This window comes from Rhinolophus hipposideros (genome assembly GCF_964194185.1).
Source record: "Rhinolophus hipposideros genome assembly, chromosome: 12".
Classification (NCBI taxonomy): Eukaryota; Metazoa; Chordata; class Mammalia; order Chiroptera; family Rhinolophidae; genus Rhinolophus; species Rhinolophus hipposideros.
Window position 1 is genome coordinate 38,587,324 of NC_138058.1, and position 15,687 is coordinate 38,603,010.

The 15,687-nt window shown below is 32.9% G+C and overlaps 1 protein-coding gene across 6 annotated transcripts in view; it reads left to right on the top strand.

Moving 5' to 3' along the window:
* The window catches only part of CCDC88A (coiled-coil domain containing 88A), a 116,212-nt gene that overhangs the window by 37,932 nt on the left and 62,593 nt on the right, over window positions 1-15,687 (top strand). For all 6 annotated transcript variants that reach the window (XM_081069491.1, XM_081069492.1, XM_081069493.1 and 3 more), the window contains exons 6-8: window positions 6,299-6,382; window positions 7,974-8,114; window positions 13,685-13,857. In XM_081069491.1, coding sequence (XP_080925617.1) covers window positions 6,299-6,382; window positions 7,974-8,114; window positions 13,685-13,857 — 398 coding nt within the window. The remainder of the gene's footprint in view (window positions 1-6,298; window positions 6,383-7,973; window positions 8,115-13,684; window positions 13,858-15,687) is intronic.

Consider the following 15,687-nt stretch of genomic DNA (forward strand, 5'->3'; position numbering starts at 1 on the left):
CCAATTTTGAAAAATATTGGTGTTCATTCTGTATTTTTTAAATGTTAATGACCTGATTTTTTAAAAATGTTCACTATTTACCAGGTGCTATAGTAAAGGACGGGAATGGATTTTTGTTTTTTGTTTTTTTTTAAAGACAAAGCTGAAAGAGTTTAAATTATAGAAGCAAACAGACTAAGCATTAATAGTATGAGGTCATAATTACCATAATGCAAGATACATTGGTGCACAGAAGAAATATTTTTTTAAGTCTGCTTGTAGTGTCAGGGAATGTCTCTCTGAGAAGGTAATATATGGAATGAGGGCAAAGATACTGAGATAACCACTTGTCAGGAAATAGCAAAAATGGGTGGAACATTACGTGCTTGGGGGAGAATGGCAAGAGATTAAGACTGGAGAGTTGCGGGCATTGGGTCACAAAGGACTGGATTTGCCATATTAAGATTGGGTTTAGATTTCATCCTGCAGGTATTTGGGAGCCACTACTGCTAACGACATCAAGTGTGTAACAATCAAAATTTCCTGTCAGAGCCTTGAATTGTGACGATAGGAACAACTAGAAATCTTTGTTGATACTGAAGAGACAAAATGTACTTCAGGACCAGAAACTTTGACGAAACCAATCAGGCAACAAGTGTTGTTTGAACACTTTGCTGAACGTAATATGAAGCAGTTCTAGAAGTCCTCTTTCGTGAGTGTCTGTAGTTGTGCTGTCTTGGCTGCCTCGATGTCCTGAATCGATTCAAAATGTTTACCTTTCATGGTCATTTTGACTTTGGGGAAGAGCCAGAAGTCACACGGTGCCAGACCTGGTGAATAAGGTGGATGAGGACACACCGTAGTGTTTTGATTTGACAGAAACTGCCATACCAGAAGTGATGTGTGACATGGAGCCTTTCTGTTGTGATCACAAACTATGGTGAATGCTGCTGCTGAGTGGCAGCCAACGGAAAGGCAGGGATCTTCAATATGGGAAGCAGCAAACCTTGGTAACACTGACACGTTTCAACTTGTTTGGCGCAGTCTTTGGGTGTGAGCTACAGTTGAGAGGAGGTGTGTCGTAAATCATCCTCCATCATGACAACACTCCGTGTCACATCATTTCTGGTATGTGGCAATTTCTGTCAAATAAAAACATTACTGTGGGTCCTCATCCACCTTATTCACCAGGTCTGGCACCGTGTGGCTTCTGACTCTTCCCCAAAGTCAAAATGATTCAGAACATCTAGGCAGCCACAACAGCGCAACTAAAGACCCTCATGAAAGAGGACTTCCAGAACTGCTTCAGAAAGTGGCAAGAACAATGGGATAAGTGTGTTTGAAGTGAAGGGAAGTATTTTGAGGGGGATTAATGACAATGTGTCTTTTACTGTAATTTTTTTTTTATTTAAACATGCACCATATTGTTTGATCACACCTCATCAGTGGCATAAATAGGTTTTTCCACATCAGGATCAGTTTTGTCTGTTATACTTGTGATTTGTAGGTAGAAATAGCAAATTAAATTTTCTGGTATGATACTAGAGTTCAATAATTCCATGGGCCATGGGATTTGAAAAGATGTAGTCATAAAAAGAAGTAGAAAAGGAAACAAGCATTACGAAACTGATTTTTTTTTCTTTTGAAGAAAATATTTTGAAATTCTTTAAGGGGAAACAGTATTCAAAAACAGCAAAATTAGCCACTGTCCAAAGATCTTAAGTCACAGAATAATTTTTAACTAAGACTTTTTTAAATCTTCAATTAGATATAAATATAAGCTGCAACAATAACTTTGTATATGAAGAAAATTATTCAAGGCCAGGGTTTGGGTGTATTCATTACTAACTAAGCCAGTCCAGTTCCTGCAGAATCTTTTAAAATGAGTAACACAAGCCTGGTAAACCACTTCTGAGCCTCAGCTAGAATTTTCACAGATGTATGGTTCTGCATCCTGGCCCTGAGATAGTTGAGAGATTTCCAAGCCAAGTCATTCTACTTAGAAGGAAAAATTTTTTGCTGTGTATGTTGTTTGGAAATTTCTTTCTTTAAGGACCATGTAAAATTCACCTTTTTTCAGCAGAACTTAGGTTTTACATCAGTGCTGGCTATTTCATGTCCAAAAACTTTACTTTTTTTTGGACTTTAGCCAGGTTGCATAGTGCTGAAAGTAAATGAGTGTCAAGTGTGGTTGGAAATAAAATTTTGATCTTTTATGTGTACCCTCACAGGCAATTCTAACATTATTATTTGGTTCCAAAAAATGGTTTTGAACTTAGATGGCTTGAGAGCTACAATCTGTTGTTTTCCTACCAGCTACCTGTAAAGCATCTTAAAAATTAGCATTTTATAACGTTAATTATTGTATTGCATTTTTGGGAAATAACACATAATTTTAACCGATGCATTTCTTTTTCTGAGAGTACCTGAGAATAGCAAATATAGATTGATTTAAAGAGGGAATTTTTTTTGCTAATATTGTTTTTTATTAATAATAAAAAAATTTTATTGTTGTAGAAAAATATGCATAACAAAATTTACCATTCAACCAATTTTTAAATGTATAGTTTGCTAGCATGAAATATATTCACATTGTTCTGCAAGCATCACCATTATCCATCTCCAGATCTTTTCTCATCTTCCAAAACTGAAACTCTTACTGCTTAAATAATAACTCCTGATCCCTTTTGCACCCAGCCCTTGGCAACCAACCATTCCACTTTCTGTGTCTATGAATTTGACTATTCTAGGAACTCACATAGTGGAATCATACAGTATCTGTCCTTTTGTAACTGACTTATTGCACTTAGCATAATGTCTTTAAGGTTCATCTATGTTGTTGCACATGTCAGAATTTTCTTCTTCTAACACTGAATAATATTCCATCGTATGTCTGTAACATATTTTGTTTATTCATCCATTGATGGACACTTGGGTTGCTTCCACTTTTTGGCTGTTGTGAATAATGTTTCTAAGAATGTGGGTGTATTAATAGCTGTTTGAGTCCCAGCTTTCAGTTCTTTTGGTGTATATGCAGAAGTGAAACTGCTGGATCATATGGTAATTATAGTTTCAATTTTTTTAGGTACTGCCATGCTGTTTTCCATAGTATCTATGCCATTTTACATTCCAACCAGCAATACGAGGCTTTCAGTTTCCCCACATCCTTGCCAACATTTATTATTTTCTTGTTTTTTGGTAATAACCATCCTTTAAAGAGGAAATTTTAATTTTTGTGTTTTTATTTTTTGTATGTGGCTCATTTTGGTCTTAACTTTGGTAGACCTGAGCTGAACTAATGAGCTGTTAAGTCATTAGTGTCCTTATTCTTGTTGAAAATTTTATCATGTATTTTTTATTTTATTATTTTCTTGTTCACTAGCTTGTTTTGGGTGCCCTTTCCTCTATTTTAGTATAATTTTCCCACATAAGTCTTTTTTCTTTAAGAAAAGAAGGCACTGAGAGTACCAAGTGAAAATATGAGGAAATTAAGGAATATGATTCAGAGCGTAAACTCTCTGATGTAACAAATACAACTTCAGGGTTAATGCAGTTCTATAACTTTTTTTTGTTCTTTTCCTTTCTCTCAGCTTCCATATCATATTTATGGTAATCTGCTGGTTTAGGAATCAATTACTATAATAGAATTAGAAGTAACTTGATCTCATAGTACTTTAAGAACTTTATATAAATATAAAAGAAACCTTAATTTTAAGTGGAAAAAATAATTTGCTGGTGATTATTTAGCCTTCATAAGAGTCTCTGTTGGTTGGAAGCAAAACTGTTTATATATCTATTTTTTAACACTAGACCTTTTTATGCTCTGGAGCTGGGCTGTCAAAACAGCAGCCACTAGCCAGGTGTGTCTGTTTAAATTACAACCTGAGTAGCTGCATTTCCATACTTAGTAACCACACGTAGCTAGTGATTCCCCTATTGGACAACACTGATGGAAACATTTTGTCTGATTATTCAACTTCAAAGCTTGAATCTTCGCTTATTCTCTTTTCCATCTTGATAGTCGTTTTTTTTCTCTCCTTCAAGATCCTATGAAATTTTGTATTAAGAAAATCTAACCTATTTATAAAGCATTTTCAGAATTCTTAAGACTTTTACAGTTTGAATAAAAAAGAGGTTTAGTAGAAATTGTGGGTATTTTAAGGGTAAAGGAAGAATTCTCATTGATATGTGTTGAGACTGTGTTCAAAAGTGAGCTCCTAAAGGTAGTGTAAATAAAGAAACTGTGGCCCTAGGGCTTAGGAAAGGAAAGTGCGTGTTTAGTTTAAACAGAAGACAGACAGATATGACAAAGGGTACGCAATTGGCGGACCCTTTCAGTGAGTCATAGTCTTTACATCCCAGCCTTTTTATATGCTCATTAGCTCAGAAACTATGCATAGGTTAACATTTTTGGAAGCATTGAATTTAAAAATTGGGGATACCCTACCTAAAAAGTTATTTTATATATGCTACAAATGTACTGTCATAAAGTCATTTTTTAATTTTATTGGGGTGACAATGGTTAGTAAAATTACATAGGTTTCAGGTGTACAATTCTGTAATACGTCACCTTTATATCACATTGTGGGTTCACCACTCAGAGTCAGTTCTCCTTCTATCACCATATATTTGATCCCATTTACCCTCATTTACCACCTCCTTCCCCTGTACCCTCTGGTAACCACAAACTATTGTCTATGTTTATGAGGTTTTGTTTGTTTGTTTGTTTGTCTTGTTCCTTTGTTGTTTTCAGTTGTATATCAGTTAGAATGGCTATCATCAACAAGGCAAATAATAACGAGGGTTGGAGAAGCTGTGGAGAAAAAGGAACCTTCATACACTGTTGGTGGGAATGCAGATTGGTACAGCCGTTATGGAAGGCAGTGTGGAGGTTCCTCAAAAAATTAAGAATAGAATTTCCATATGACCCAGCAATCCCTCTCCTGGATATCTACCCCAAAAATCTGAAAACATTTATCCATAAAGTCATTCTTAATTTGCCTGTCAAATATTATTCATAAACCTAAAATTTCTTGTTTTTAAACTAATTTTCATTTCATGCCCCCAATGTTTGACTTCCGATTCACAGCTAGGAATTATATATTCCTGGTAATTTAATTTTAAACGTTACTATATCATCCCAGTAATTTTGTTTTTACAGGCTATAGATAGACCTTTCTGTACTGATGGGAATGTGTTTAAGTTAAATTGTATGGCAGTAGAAATAGGGTGTCATGATTTGATATAATAAATGTGTAGAGGATAAATCAGAACCTTGCTACATTTCTTCATGATTAAAGAGCCAATTTTTCTTTTTGTTATATTGTCTTCACTAGTGTTCAGTAATTGGCCCAGGAGATGCCACTAAGCTAGTCAAGGCAGTGCTGTCTATTTTGTATGCACTTCTCATTTGGTAGCTGCAAGAATATGGTTATACTTGCAGTTTGCATTGCAGTATGAGAGATGTAGAGGGAAGGCAGAGATTAAGGTGCATGTTAAACTGTTATTCAATACTGAATGGAAAGAAAAAGATTGGGTTTGCATCATTTTAATATTTTTAATTATATAAAGCTTTTTAAAAGTTACATAAATGCTGCCTTTATTCCATTTAATACATCTGTACTTGTATTATATACATTCTTAAATTTTGCCCTTGGTAACTGTGTTATGTTATAAATAAATCAAATATTTACTGTGTTACCTTATAAATGTTGAACCGGGACACAAAAGTAGCGTGTTTTTTTTTCCTATTAGATTGCTAGGATTTAGATGTGAGAATGAATGGTAAGCTTGAAGTAAAAATTGCTTAAAATTTTTTTTCCAAGAAGAAAGGCTGTGTTGTTTGATGATAGCCAAAGACTGACTGAGCATTTTGGCTGTATTCCGAATTCTGCCACTGACTCACTGTGTTTTTTGGCAAGTAACTTATCCTCCCTGAAACAAGTTCTTGATTCTTTACTTCTCTGTAAAGTTAGCATAATAATATTGTACTGACCTCAGATGGGTTGTGTAATGGTTTCCCGCTTTAGAACTTCATAGCATCAAAATAGTATGGATTTTCAATGCTTTGTTTTTAAAATAAATATTGCTAAATTGGTATCTTTTTATTAGGTAAGGATATTAGAGATACCATTTAAATGCAAAAACAAAACAAAAAAACAAGAACAAAACAAAACAAAAAACCCTGAAAAACAAAACCCTCTTTGTACTGTTCAAAACATAGCCAAGCTTTTTACTCTGATGAGTTTTTAGTTATTTACAACATAGTAAGAACTATACCCTATGAAGTATGAATGATTGTTTTATTCGTTTCTTTTAGTGTCAGAAAAAAGAAGAATTTATTGAAAGAATTCAAAGTTTAGATTTTGATACAAAAGCAGCAGTTGCCGCACATATTCAAGAGGTAATAACCTGTGTACAGTTTTTATATAGTTTTTATGAAGCTTGTGGTGTATTTGTATGTCTCCCAAAATAATTACAGTCATGAGATAAGCAAGAACAAATCAAGCTCAAATATAGATGAACCCTGCTTTTAGACACATTGTCTTCTGCTCTTTAGAAATGGTTTCTTAAATGAATCCTCTTATACGTGGCACAGTGCTAACTACAGATGTACTGTTGCCTTTATCCAGAGGGACATAGGCAAAAAGTGTTATGTGAGGAATGAAGTATACTTGTACATCTTTGTTAGACAGCACGGAATAGTATAGTAAATGGAAGCAGCGGAAAGTGAATCATTGTGTGTAATTTAAAACTAAAGCGAGGTAAGATGATAGATAACCTTGGTATTTTGTCATTGCAGTGATATTTCTTTTGAATGAATGGACACAAGCATAATTTTTATTGAAGATACTACCTGAATTATAAACACATTTGTGATTTGTAACATCTGTATAAAAACTTAAATCTAGGACATATGATGCATTGTCAAAAAGTTGAATTTAAATAATTTATTTAGATTGCTTTTGATAGCTACTGTCTCGGCTTTTATCCAGTCTTGGGCTTTTAATCTTGCGTATGTAACAAGACTTTTTAGAAATAGAGCATGTTAAATTTTGCATGTTGGTTAGAAATAGAAATAATGAGAAGGGGAGACTTTAAATAGTGAAAATTGGTAGTATTTAAAATACTCTCTTACTTAAATGACTTTGTTTTCTATGATCATATTTTGTTTTAGTTAACGTTTATAGCGCCCAGCTTTCTTGTCAGTAATATTGTCAACAGCAAGCACACTAGTACTCTACAAGATACAGTTTTATTGATAGTTTCCATGTATTTGCTTATGCTAGCTTTGTGGTTTGTATTTGAATAAATGCTAAAGCTTTGCAAGTTACTAAATTTGCTACCATTCTTGAGAATGTTATTTTTTGCTGCTTGTTGTGAAAGTTACAGCTAAATATCAGAATCTCTGTGAGAAATGGAAAGCAAGAAATAAGTATTTCACTTATATAACTTTTCCATTCTTTAAAAAATCTTTATGCTGGGAGTCCTTTTCTCCTAACGGTCCGTGATGGTGTCATCTTCAGAATCTATAAAGACTTAACTTTTCAAGGGCAATAGAAGGTCAATAAAAAGGGCAATAGAAGGGCAATAAAAAGGGCAATAGAAGGGCAATAACATATATCCTACAGGATTAAAAAACTTTCACTTTTAAATTCAAGTACAATAAATTTACTATTATCTAAAGAAAAATTTTAATTGATTTTGTTAAAGCAGTTGTCAGACATATCAATATTACTTTCCTTTAGAAATGCCCTGAATTAAATATCTTTTGACTTGACTGGAAAATAAATAAAAATTCATTTAAAGGTGAATTAAAAAATAATTTTTGTAGATTTTTTTATTATTCAGTAATTTTAAATGCTTTTCTAACATTATGTTTGCTTTTTATATTTTTATTATATGGGATATGTAGTATTTGAGCTACTATTGTGCATTTTAAAATGAAAGTATTAGTCATTTTTTAATTGTTTGTTTTGGTTGCTTTTCTAAAGGTAACCCACAATCAGGAAAATGTGTTTGATCTGCAGTGGATGGAAGTGACTGATATGTCTCAGGAGGAAATAGAACCACTCTTGAAAAATATGGCATTGCATCTAAAAAGACTTATAGATGAGAGAGATGAACATTCAGAGGTTTGTAAATTTATTTCAGTATATTACCTGAGTGTGCTTTCCAAAAAAAACAGTACTTCAGAATTGATATTCTGTTTCTTAGGACAGGTGATAAAGTACTATATGTCCTTTTTTGTGTGCAACACAGAACCAGGATGGACATGTAAGAGCCCCAAATTGCTAGTAAACGGATTGCAATTAGGTTTTCTTTTCTTTTTGCCTTTTAAATTATTATTCTGATTTTATTCCTATGTGTGTTTTAAGTCATCCCGTAGCTCTGGCAACAGTACAAAAGTGTGAAACTGAAAATATCGTTGATGTAAGTGGAAAAATCATTGCCTTGATGCATAAGAATTTGCTTAAGGTTAATTTCTTAGTTTTATTGCCATGTGAGGTTGAAAAATAAGTGTTAATAAAAGAAGAATAACAGGTGTTCTGAATAAAATGTCCCACAAAAGTTCTCAAATTTTTGTAGTCAGTATAATGAGGTGTGATTTTTAAAAAGAGAATTATTATGAGCTCTTTTAAGGGAGAACTTTGCTTTTTAAAAAGAGTAAAATTGCTACAGATTTTTTGCCTGCACTCACTGAGAACAGCTTATAATTTTTAGAGGAGTCTAGACTTCAGTGCATGTGGTGATGAGTAATATTTTCTTAATAGCAGCCTAAAGTACTCTGCCATTCCGGGGAATATATAGCTTTCATCATTTGTTCCATTTACATGGAGACAGATTTGAGCTTATTTATAGAGAATTTGATTACTCTTGGGACAAATGAAAGACTACATAGAAGAAATTCCTAAAGATTTATTTTTTTGAACAAAACTTTCATGTCTCTTTAGAGTATATTCAATTCTGATGAGAATTTTCAGTTTCTCTTCAGGCATTTAAAGAGAAGAAAATATAGGAAATAAATAAATATTTTAGAGCAACAATTACATTTTTTAAAAAGCTAAGAGCCCAAAGGAAGGAAAGAGTGAATTGAAAAAAAATCCCTACTATATATTACCAAACTTACTGAGTTCTGTTTCATTTTTCAATCTGATTTTTGAACCATGTGCTGTATTTTTATTTTAGTTTCTTTTCACTACTTCACTCATTTTCTAGAACATTCTTCTGCATTTCAAGATATTAAAAGTATTTTGATACGGTGTCCCCCAACTTCTGAGGAATTACTTCTGAAAATCTATACTTTGATTTTGTATGATTGATAGACATGTAAAATTGATCTCACGTGAACTGATTAATACGGGATGGAGTACATTGGAGAAATGTGAACAGAATACTTGTTATTACATGATCTGTGTTAAAACTAAAAGGAATAATAAACACTAAATAGAGTGATTGTTTGGAAAACCTTTTAAAATCCTGCCTGATTAGCCATTTTGGTTGAATTTGTTCTTCTAACAAGGAAAAAAAAGTGGTTGCATTCTCCTGTGTAAGGTATTCAGGAAACAAGTTGCTCGCTGGTTTAAAACCAATTCTCTGGGGAAAAATTTCAAGTTGGGTCACCAGTGGACTAATTAGAAAAGATAATTTAAAATAATTATGAAATACTAAACAAATGTAACAGTATGTAAGTATAATAATTCTGTATCATTTAATTTGATTAAAACAAATTCTTATTTAGATTTTCTTTTTAACTCTTTAAATTTTGGTTGCTCTTTTTTTATAATTGTTTCACTTCAATCTAGAAAGTATAATTTGGTCACCCCGTTTTTAATTACTCTTCACTTTTTTATTAATGTTGTAGAGCAATGATCTCTTCAGTCCTCTCCTTTTACTAAATACCAAGTAGGAGATTTTAATGAATTTAAAATATCTTTACTGTCACTGTTTATTTTATGCCAAGCTTTGTATTATAAGTTTATCATATACTCTTATTCTGCACAGTCTACCCATTTTTTAGGTGAAGATACTTGAAATCAAAGAAGTTCAATAACTCCAATGCTTGTGTTCCTAACCATTATAATGCCTTTGCCTAAATTCATGAGTGTTCTGTGTATATCTCTGATTCTTTTCCTCAATTAATTCTATAAGTAGAATTATTAGATCACCTGAATTTTTTTCTTAGCATTGGTGTATCTTTGTATGTTCATTCTTCAACATTTATTAATAAATACCTTCTTTTTAGCAAGATCTTGAGTACTTGAGTACTTGGGAGCAACAAACTGACAAACTTTCAGAAAAGAACCAAAGATTGTGACAATCTAATAAGGAAGTTATTTTAATAAAATTACTAACTGTAATAAAATTTTCAAAATGATCAGTACCAAAAAAGACATACATCTAAATACTATAGGAATTTACTGAAGGAAGATGTTACTTGCAACTGCTAGTGGAATGTCCAGACTTGGAAGGTTCAGGGAAGGCTTATTTAATTAAAGTTATACTTTAATGATATTTCCTGTCAAATTATTTGGAAAATGTTCAGAGGCCTTCAGCTTAAGAAACTACCACCATTAGAGAAAAATCAAAGTGTTGACATAATATTTAATAGAAAACACCTTTGGGTACTCTTTATTCTTAGTAAAAGGTTTCTTTCCTATTTTTCTTTTTAAAAAAGATTTTTTTCAGGCCATAGTTCTTTTGTACTCTTTTCATTGGCTTCTGGAAGCCCTTGATATCTCCATTTTACCACCTACTCAGTTCAAATGTAGTATATGTCTTCATTACTTATTCTTGTGTTCTCCATTTTGTGAATCAGTTAAATAATTTTGAGCAGTTCTTTTTGTGTTCAGCACTATGCTGGATAAGATGATAGATACAAGGGAGGTGTAAGAGATTGTATCTGGTTTACTGAAAAAAACTATATCGCAAATGAAAAACAAAAAGTAGCATCATTAAATTGTAATTTATTTGTACATGAAAGAAATATTTATTAAACACTTAGTATATGTGGTATTATTGTTAGAGTTAGGAGATGTTGAAGGCAAGATGAAAGATAATTGAGATAGTAAGAAAATATACAAATAAAAGTTGACTCCATGAAGATTGAGCCTGAGCTACTATGAAGAGTAGTGATACTTTTCACAGTGGGTAGGATAAAGTTGTGTGAGTGAACACATAAACTACTTTTCAAGAAGTAGTATTGCAAGAGAAATAGAAGGGTAGCAAGAGGGAAATTTGATTTTTTCCCTCTATATGGAAGAAACTTGTATATCTTTGAAGAACAAGGAGGAAAAAAGCCAATTGAAAATGTTATAGAACTAAGGAATATGTGTTGAGACCAAGAGATACATAAAAATGGAAGAGTTAAGACTCTAAGGTGGTTTTGTTTCTTTGACAAGTTGGAGGAGAGGTCATTTGTTGGAAGTGATGATGGCTATTTGCAGTTAGAGTCTTAGTAAAGAAAAAGGAGTATATTTACAGTAGCAATTGTGGGGGAATTTGCTTGGAAATCAGCAAGATTTTCAATAAAAGATTGATGGGCATTGGAAAGAGCTTAATTGAAAACGGATGGCAATGGGGTGGCTGGTTAGCTCAGTTGGTTAGAGCATGGTGTTAATAACATCAAGGTTCAATCCCTGTATGGACCACTGTGAGCTACCCCCTCCTTAAAAAAAAAAAAAAGAAAAAAAATGAATAGCAAGATCTGAGTTAGAGCTGTGTATTTTGTTTTGTTTGTTTTTCCTTAAGAGTTCTTTATCACCTTGGAGCCAGAATGGGAAAACAAAACAAACAAACAAAAAAACTGATGGTAGGTAAGGAAAAATGATATTATGTTAGAGTCAAATTTGAATTCCTGTTGTACTATTAGTTGTGTGACTTTGGTTAAGTTATTTAATCTATATGAACCTCAGTTTCCTTATGTCTAAAATAGACCTAATACCTCTATTGCAGATTATAGTATTAGATGAAAATTTCCTAGCCAGAATTTCTATAAATATTAGTCCTCCCTTTTCTTCCCCAAAGAGCAAGCCATAGCCAAAGATAGCTAGGCAGTGTTAAATTAGAAAGTAAGGGTGATGTTTAAGGTCCTAATTGTAGTTCCAGGCTGAGTAGGAACTATAGTAGCCAGGAAAAATCTGTTTGGCTGGGCGAAAAGGGGAGTTGAATGTTTAAAGGTTTAGGCATAGGTTTAGTGACATGGGAATAATGCTAATAACGGAGGCATTGCACAAAAGAGGAATGGTTCCCTCACTGATTAAGCCTGTACATATCAAATACGGAGTGGATGTGGAGTTGTAGAGAGAAAAGGAATTTGGAAATCACATTCTGTGATTTATCAATAAACATACAGGAATCTGTGCAAGTAATAGTTGGATAGACCTTCTCATTCAGGTGCTGAAATATATTCCAAAGATAAAGAAATGAATTCTGATGGGAGGTTTAAAAAAATAAGAGGAAAATTAATGATTCATTGAGGGTGATATAAGACTTGGTGGAATATTTCATCTGGAATAGAAGGACAGTTGAAATTGTTGTAGAAGATGATTTCTGTTTGCCTGAGAAGTTTGGGGGAAAAGCTGAGAAATTGGTTTAGAATAAGAGAATTTTCCAATAAAAGAAATATTACGGGAATAGAGGAAATATGATTGAGTGAGGTACATGTAGGTTAAAAAGCCCTTAAAGTTTAGACTTAGGATAAATCGAGGGAGTTTTGTGTCCCATGGAGGGTGTCTAGAGAAAAGAGTAAAAGGAACACTGAGATGGGAAGCAGATTGGAACTACTATAGCAGAGAGAGAGAGAGTATAGGATATGAAGTCAAGGGACTGGCCTGGAGTCTTGACATTTGTACCAGCTAATTGTCTGATCATGGACAAATCAGGGTCTGTGCCTCCGTTACCTTACCTACAGAATTAAGAGATTGAACTAAACTTCTGAGGTTCTGTTTGGTCCCTCTGAGTCCCTGTTTACAATTCCAGTGCATTGTTGTCCAGTTCTGCCATGATGGCAAGATTGTATTGCTGCACTGTCCAAAAAGTAACCACTAGCTACATGTGGCTGTTATGCACTCGAAATGTGGCTAGTGTGATTAAGGAACTGTCTTTCTAACTTATAAAATTTGTACTTAAATAGCCACTTGTCTACTGGCTACCATATTGGACAACATAGTTGTAGACATATCATTCTCGGATTAGTTTCTTTTCTATGTCAACAAGTCTTCTATGACTTTCCAACCATTGCCATCTGGTCTACTTATTTTACCACAATTGACTTTTGTTAAAAACTAAGAAAGGGTGGCTGGTTAGCTGAGTTCGTTAGAGCGTGGTGCTTTTAACAACATTGCCATTTCGATCCCTGCATGCGCCACTGTGAGCTGCGCCTTCCATAGCTAGATTGAAACAACTACTTGTCTTGGAGCTGATGGATCCGGGGAAACCACACTTAAAATAAATAAAAGTTAAAAAAAGAAACTAAGAAAAAAGTATTAAGTCTTCTAGTGTTATCTACTAAATAGCTTATCCATGAACTGTTGAACCAAACTTTTAAAAATGACTGCTAAATATGATGAAGTTAAGATATTTGATGAATCATTTTCAATATTGTATAGTACTTAGTAGACTCAATGAATAGTGTTGATGTATTTAGTTCTTTGATATGTAGAATACTAAAAGTGATTCTGTGTTTATTTCCACATTTCCTCAGACTATTATAGAACTCTCTGAAGAACGAGATGGTCTTCATTTTCTGCCCCATGCCTCTTCATCTGCACAATCACCCTGTGGTTCTCCAGGCATGAAACGAACAGAAAGTCGACAACATCTGTCAGTGGAACTGGCAGATGCTAAGGCCAAGATAAGAAGGCTTCGGCAGGAATTGTAAGTTGGTTATTTTCAAGGCTGATTGAATTTATGTGGTCACAAAGATTACCTAAACAATATTTTTAGTTGTATGGTATATGGGTAGTAGTTCCCAATTGCTAACCCATGTCAAGTTTTTACTAGTTTTTGTCAAAATGAGAAAAATTAGGAGACTGGCATAAAGGCATAAAGTTTTTCAAATGCTTAATCTTACCAGTTAAAAGGATGCCCTTTATTCTGGTTTTATATTTGTCCTATGTGTCTAGTGTTAAAATGTCTTTCTTTTATAAAATAATGTTCTTCCTTGGCAAATTGGGATCTGCTTAATTTTTTTTATTTTTACATTCTTAAAATCGAAATCCTGGCAACCACTGATGCAGATTCAATAAGTTTAGTTAGCTCTTTTAAAATTAATGTTATAAAAGATCGAATTGTTGGCATTTGGTATTACAAAAAATTAATTTTTTTGTCGGTTTCTCCTGCATTGAGTAATTGAAATGCCTGATTCATGTACTTAGAGATGGTAAATGTTCAGATTGGTTAGTGCTGGTGAAATTTATTTAACTTTCAAAGATCATTGCAGAAAAGTCAGTGTAAATGTCACATAGGCATTCCTTGGTGAATCACATGTGAAGATATGACCAATCTCTGCTGGAGACTTATTTTGCACTTTAAAAAGAACAAAGGATTTTTGTGTTTTTGAATTTTTCCTTTTTTTTGGTTTGTTTTCCTAGAATTTAGGTTTTACAGTTTAGATTTTAAATTTAAAGCCACAATCTAGCAATTAAGTTTATTTACTGATTATTTAAAGTCGTTGGTTTAAGAAAGTGATTGAATATGCAAGGTAGAAAAAAATGTAGTCTATAGAAAAATTTGAAAACAAAAAAATACGACTTTGATTGTGGATGTCTGCATTATTATGTATCTATTGAAGTGAACACGCCCAGGATATTCTATAAACAGCTGCACCAGGAAAATTAGGGAAGAGATTGCTGTTATTAGTTTGACTGGCAGTTAATGGATAGCCTAAACAGTGAACACTAGTTCATTCCATATAATTTAGCACAATCTTCTCCAGTCTTTAGATAAAGCATGCAATTAGAGCTGCAATAATGGTTGTGAATTCATTTAACATTTTGTGCTATATTAGAATTTGATTTTAAATAAAATTTACTTGGCCATGGAGTGTATTAAAATTCCAGACAACTTAAAGAGATTGATAAAGTTTGGTTTCATATGCTGATTGGAAAAAATGAATATTTTAAATTAATAAATAAATATTCCAAATAGAGCAACTATTCCTATTAACTATCATCAGATACCATATAATGTCTTTGTTGTCCTTTGAAAATGTGTTTCCTTATTGGACTTCTTCTATTAACATTTGTTTTAAGTCTTTTTGCTGGGACAAATCTTTACTAAAGTGATGAAGTATGGAAGTCAGGATGGATAAAAATAGTTCAGGTTGCCATAGACCTAATGGAAATAAATAATTGTAATGAGAACATACAAATTAACTAATTACATACTTATGGGTGGTATAACATAATATAATTTGCTTTTGATTTATTAACATACAGAGTAAAAATATTGGCAATTTGGTTGGAAGAAGTAATTCCTTATAAATTTTATTTTTATGCAGTAGTTAACACTATCAAAACTTTATTAATTTTCTGTCTCCATTGGTACTAAGTTTTCAAAGAGGATTCTTTTTAAAGAAATTATTCTTTTTTTCAATAACAGCTTTGTTGAGATATAATTCACATATCAGGAAATTTAACCTTTTAAAGTGTACAATTTAGTGATTTTTAATATATAGAGTTGAGCAACCATCATACACTATCTAAT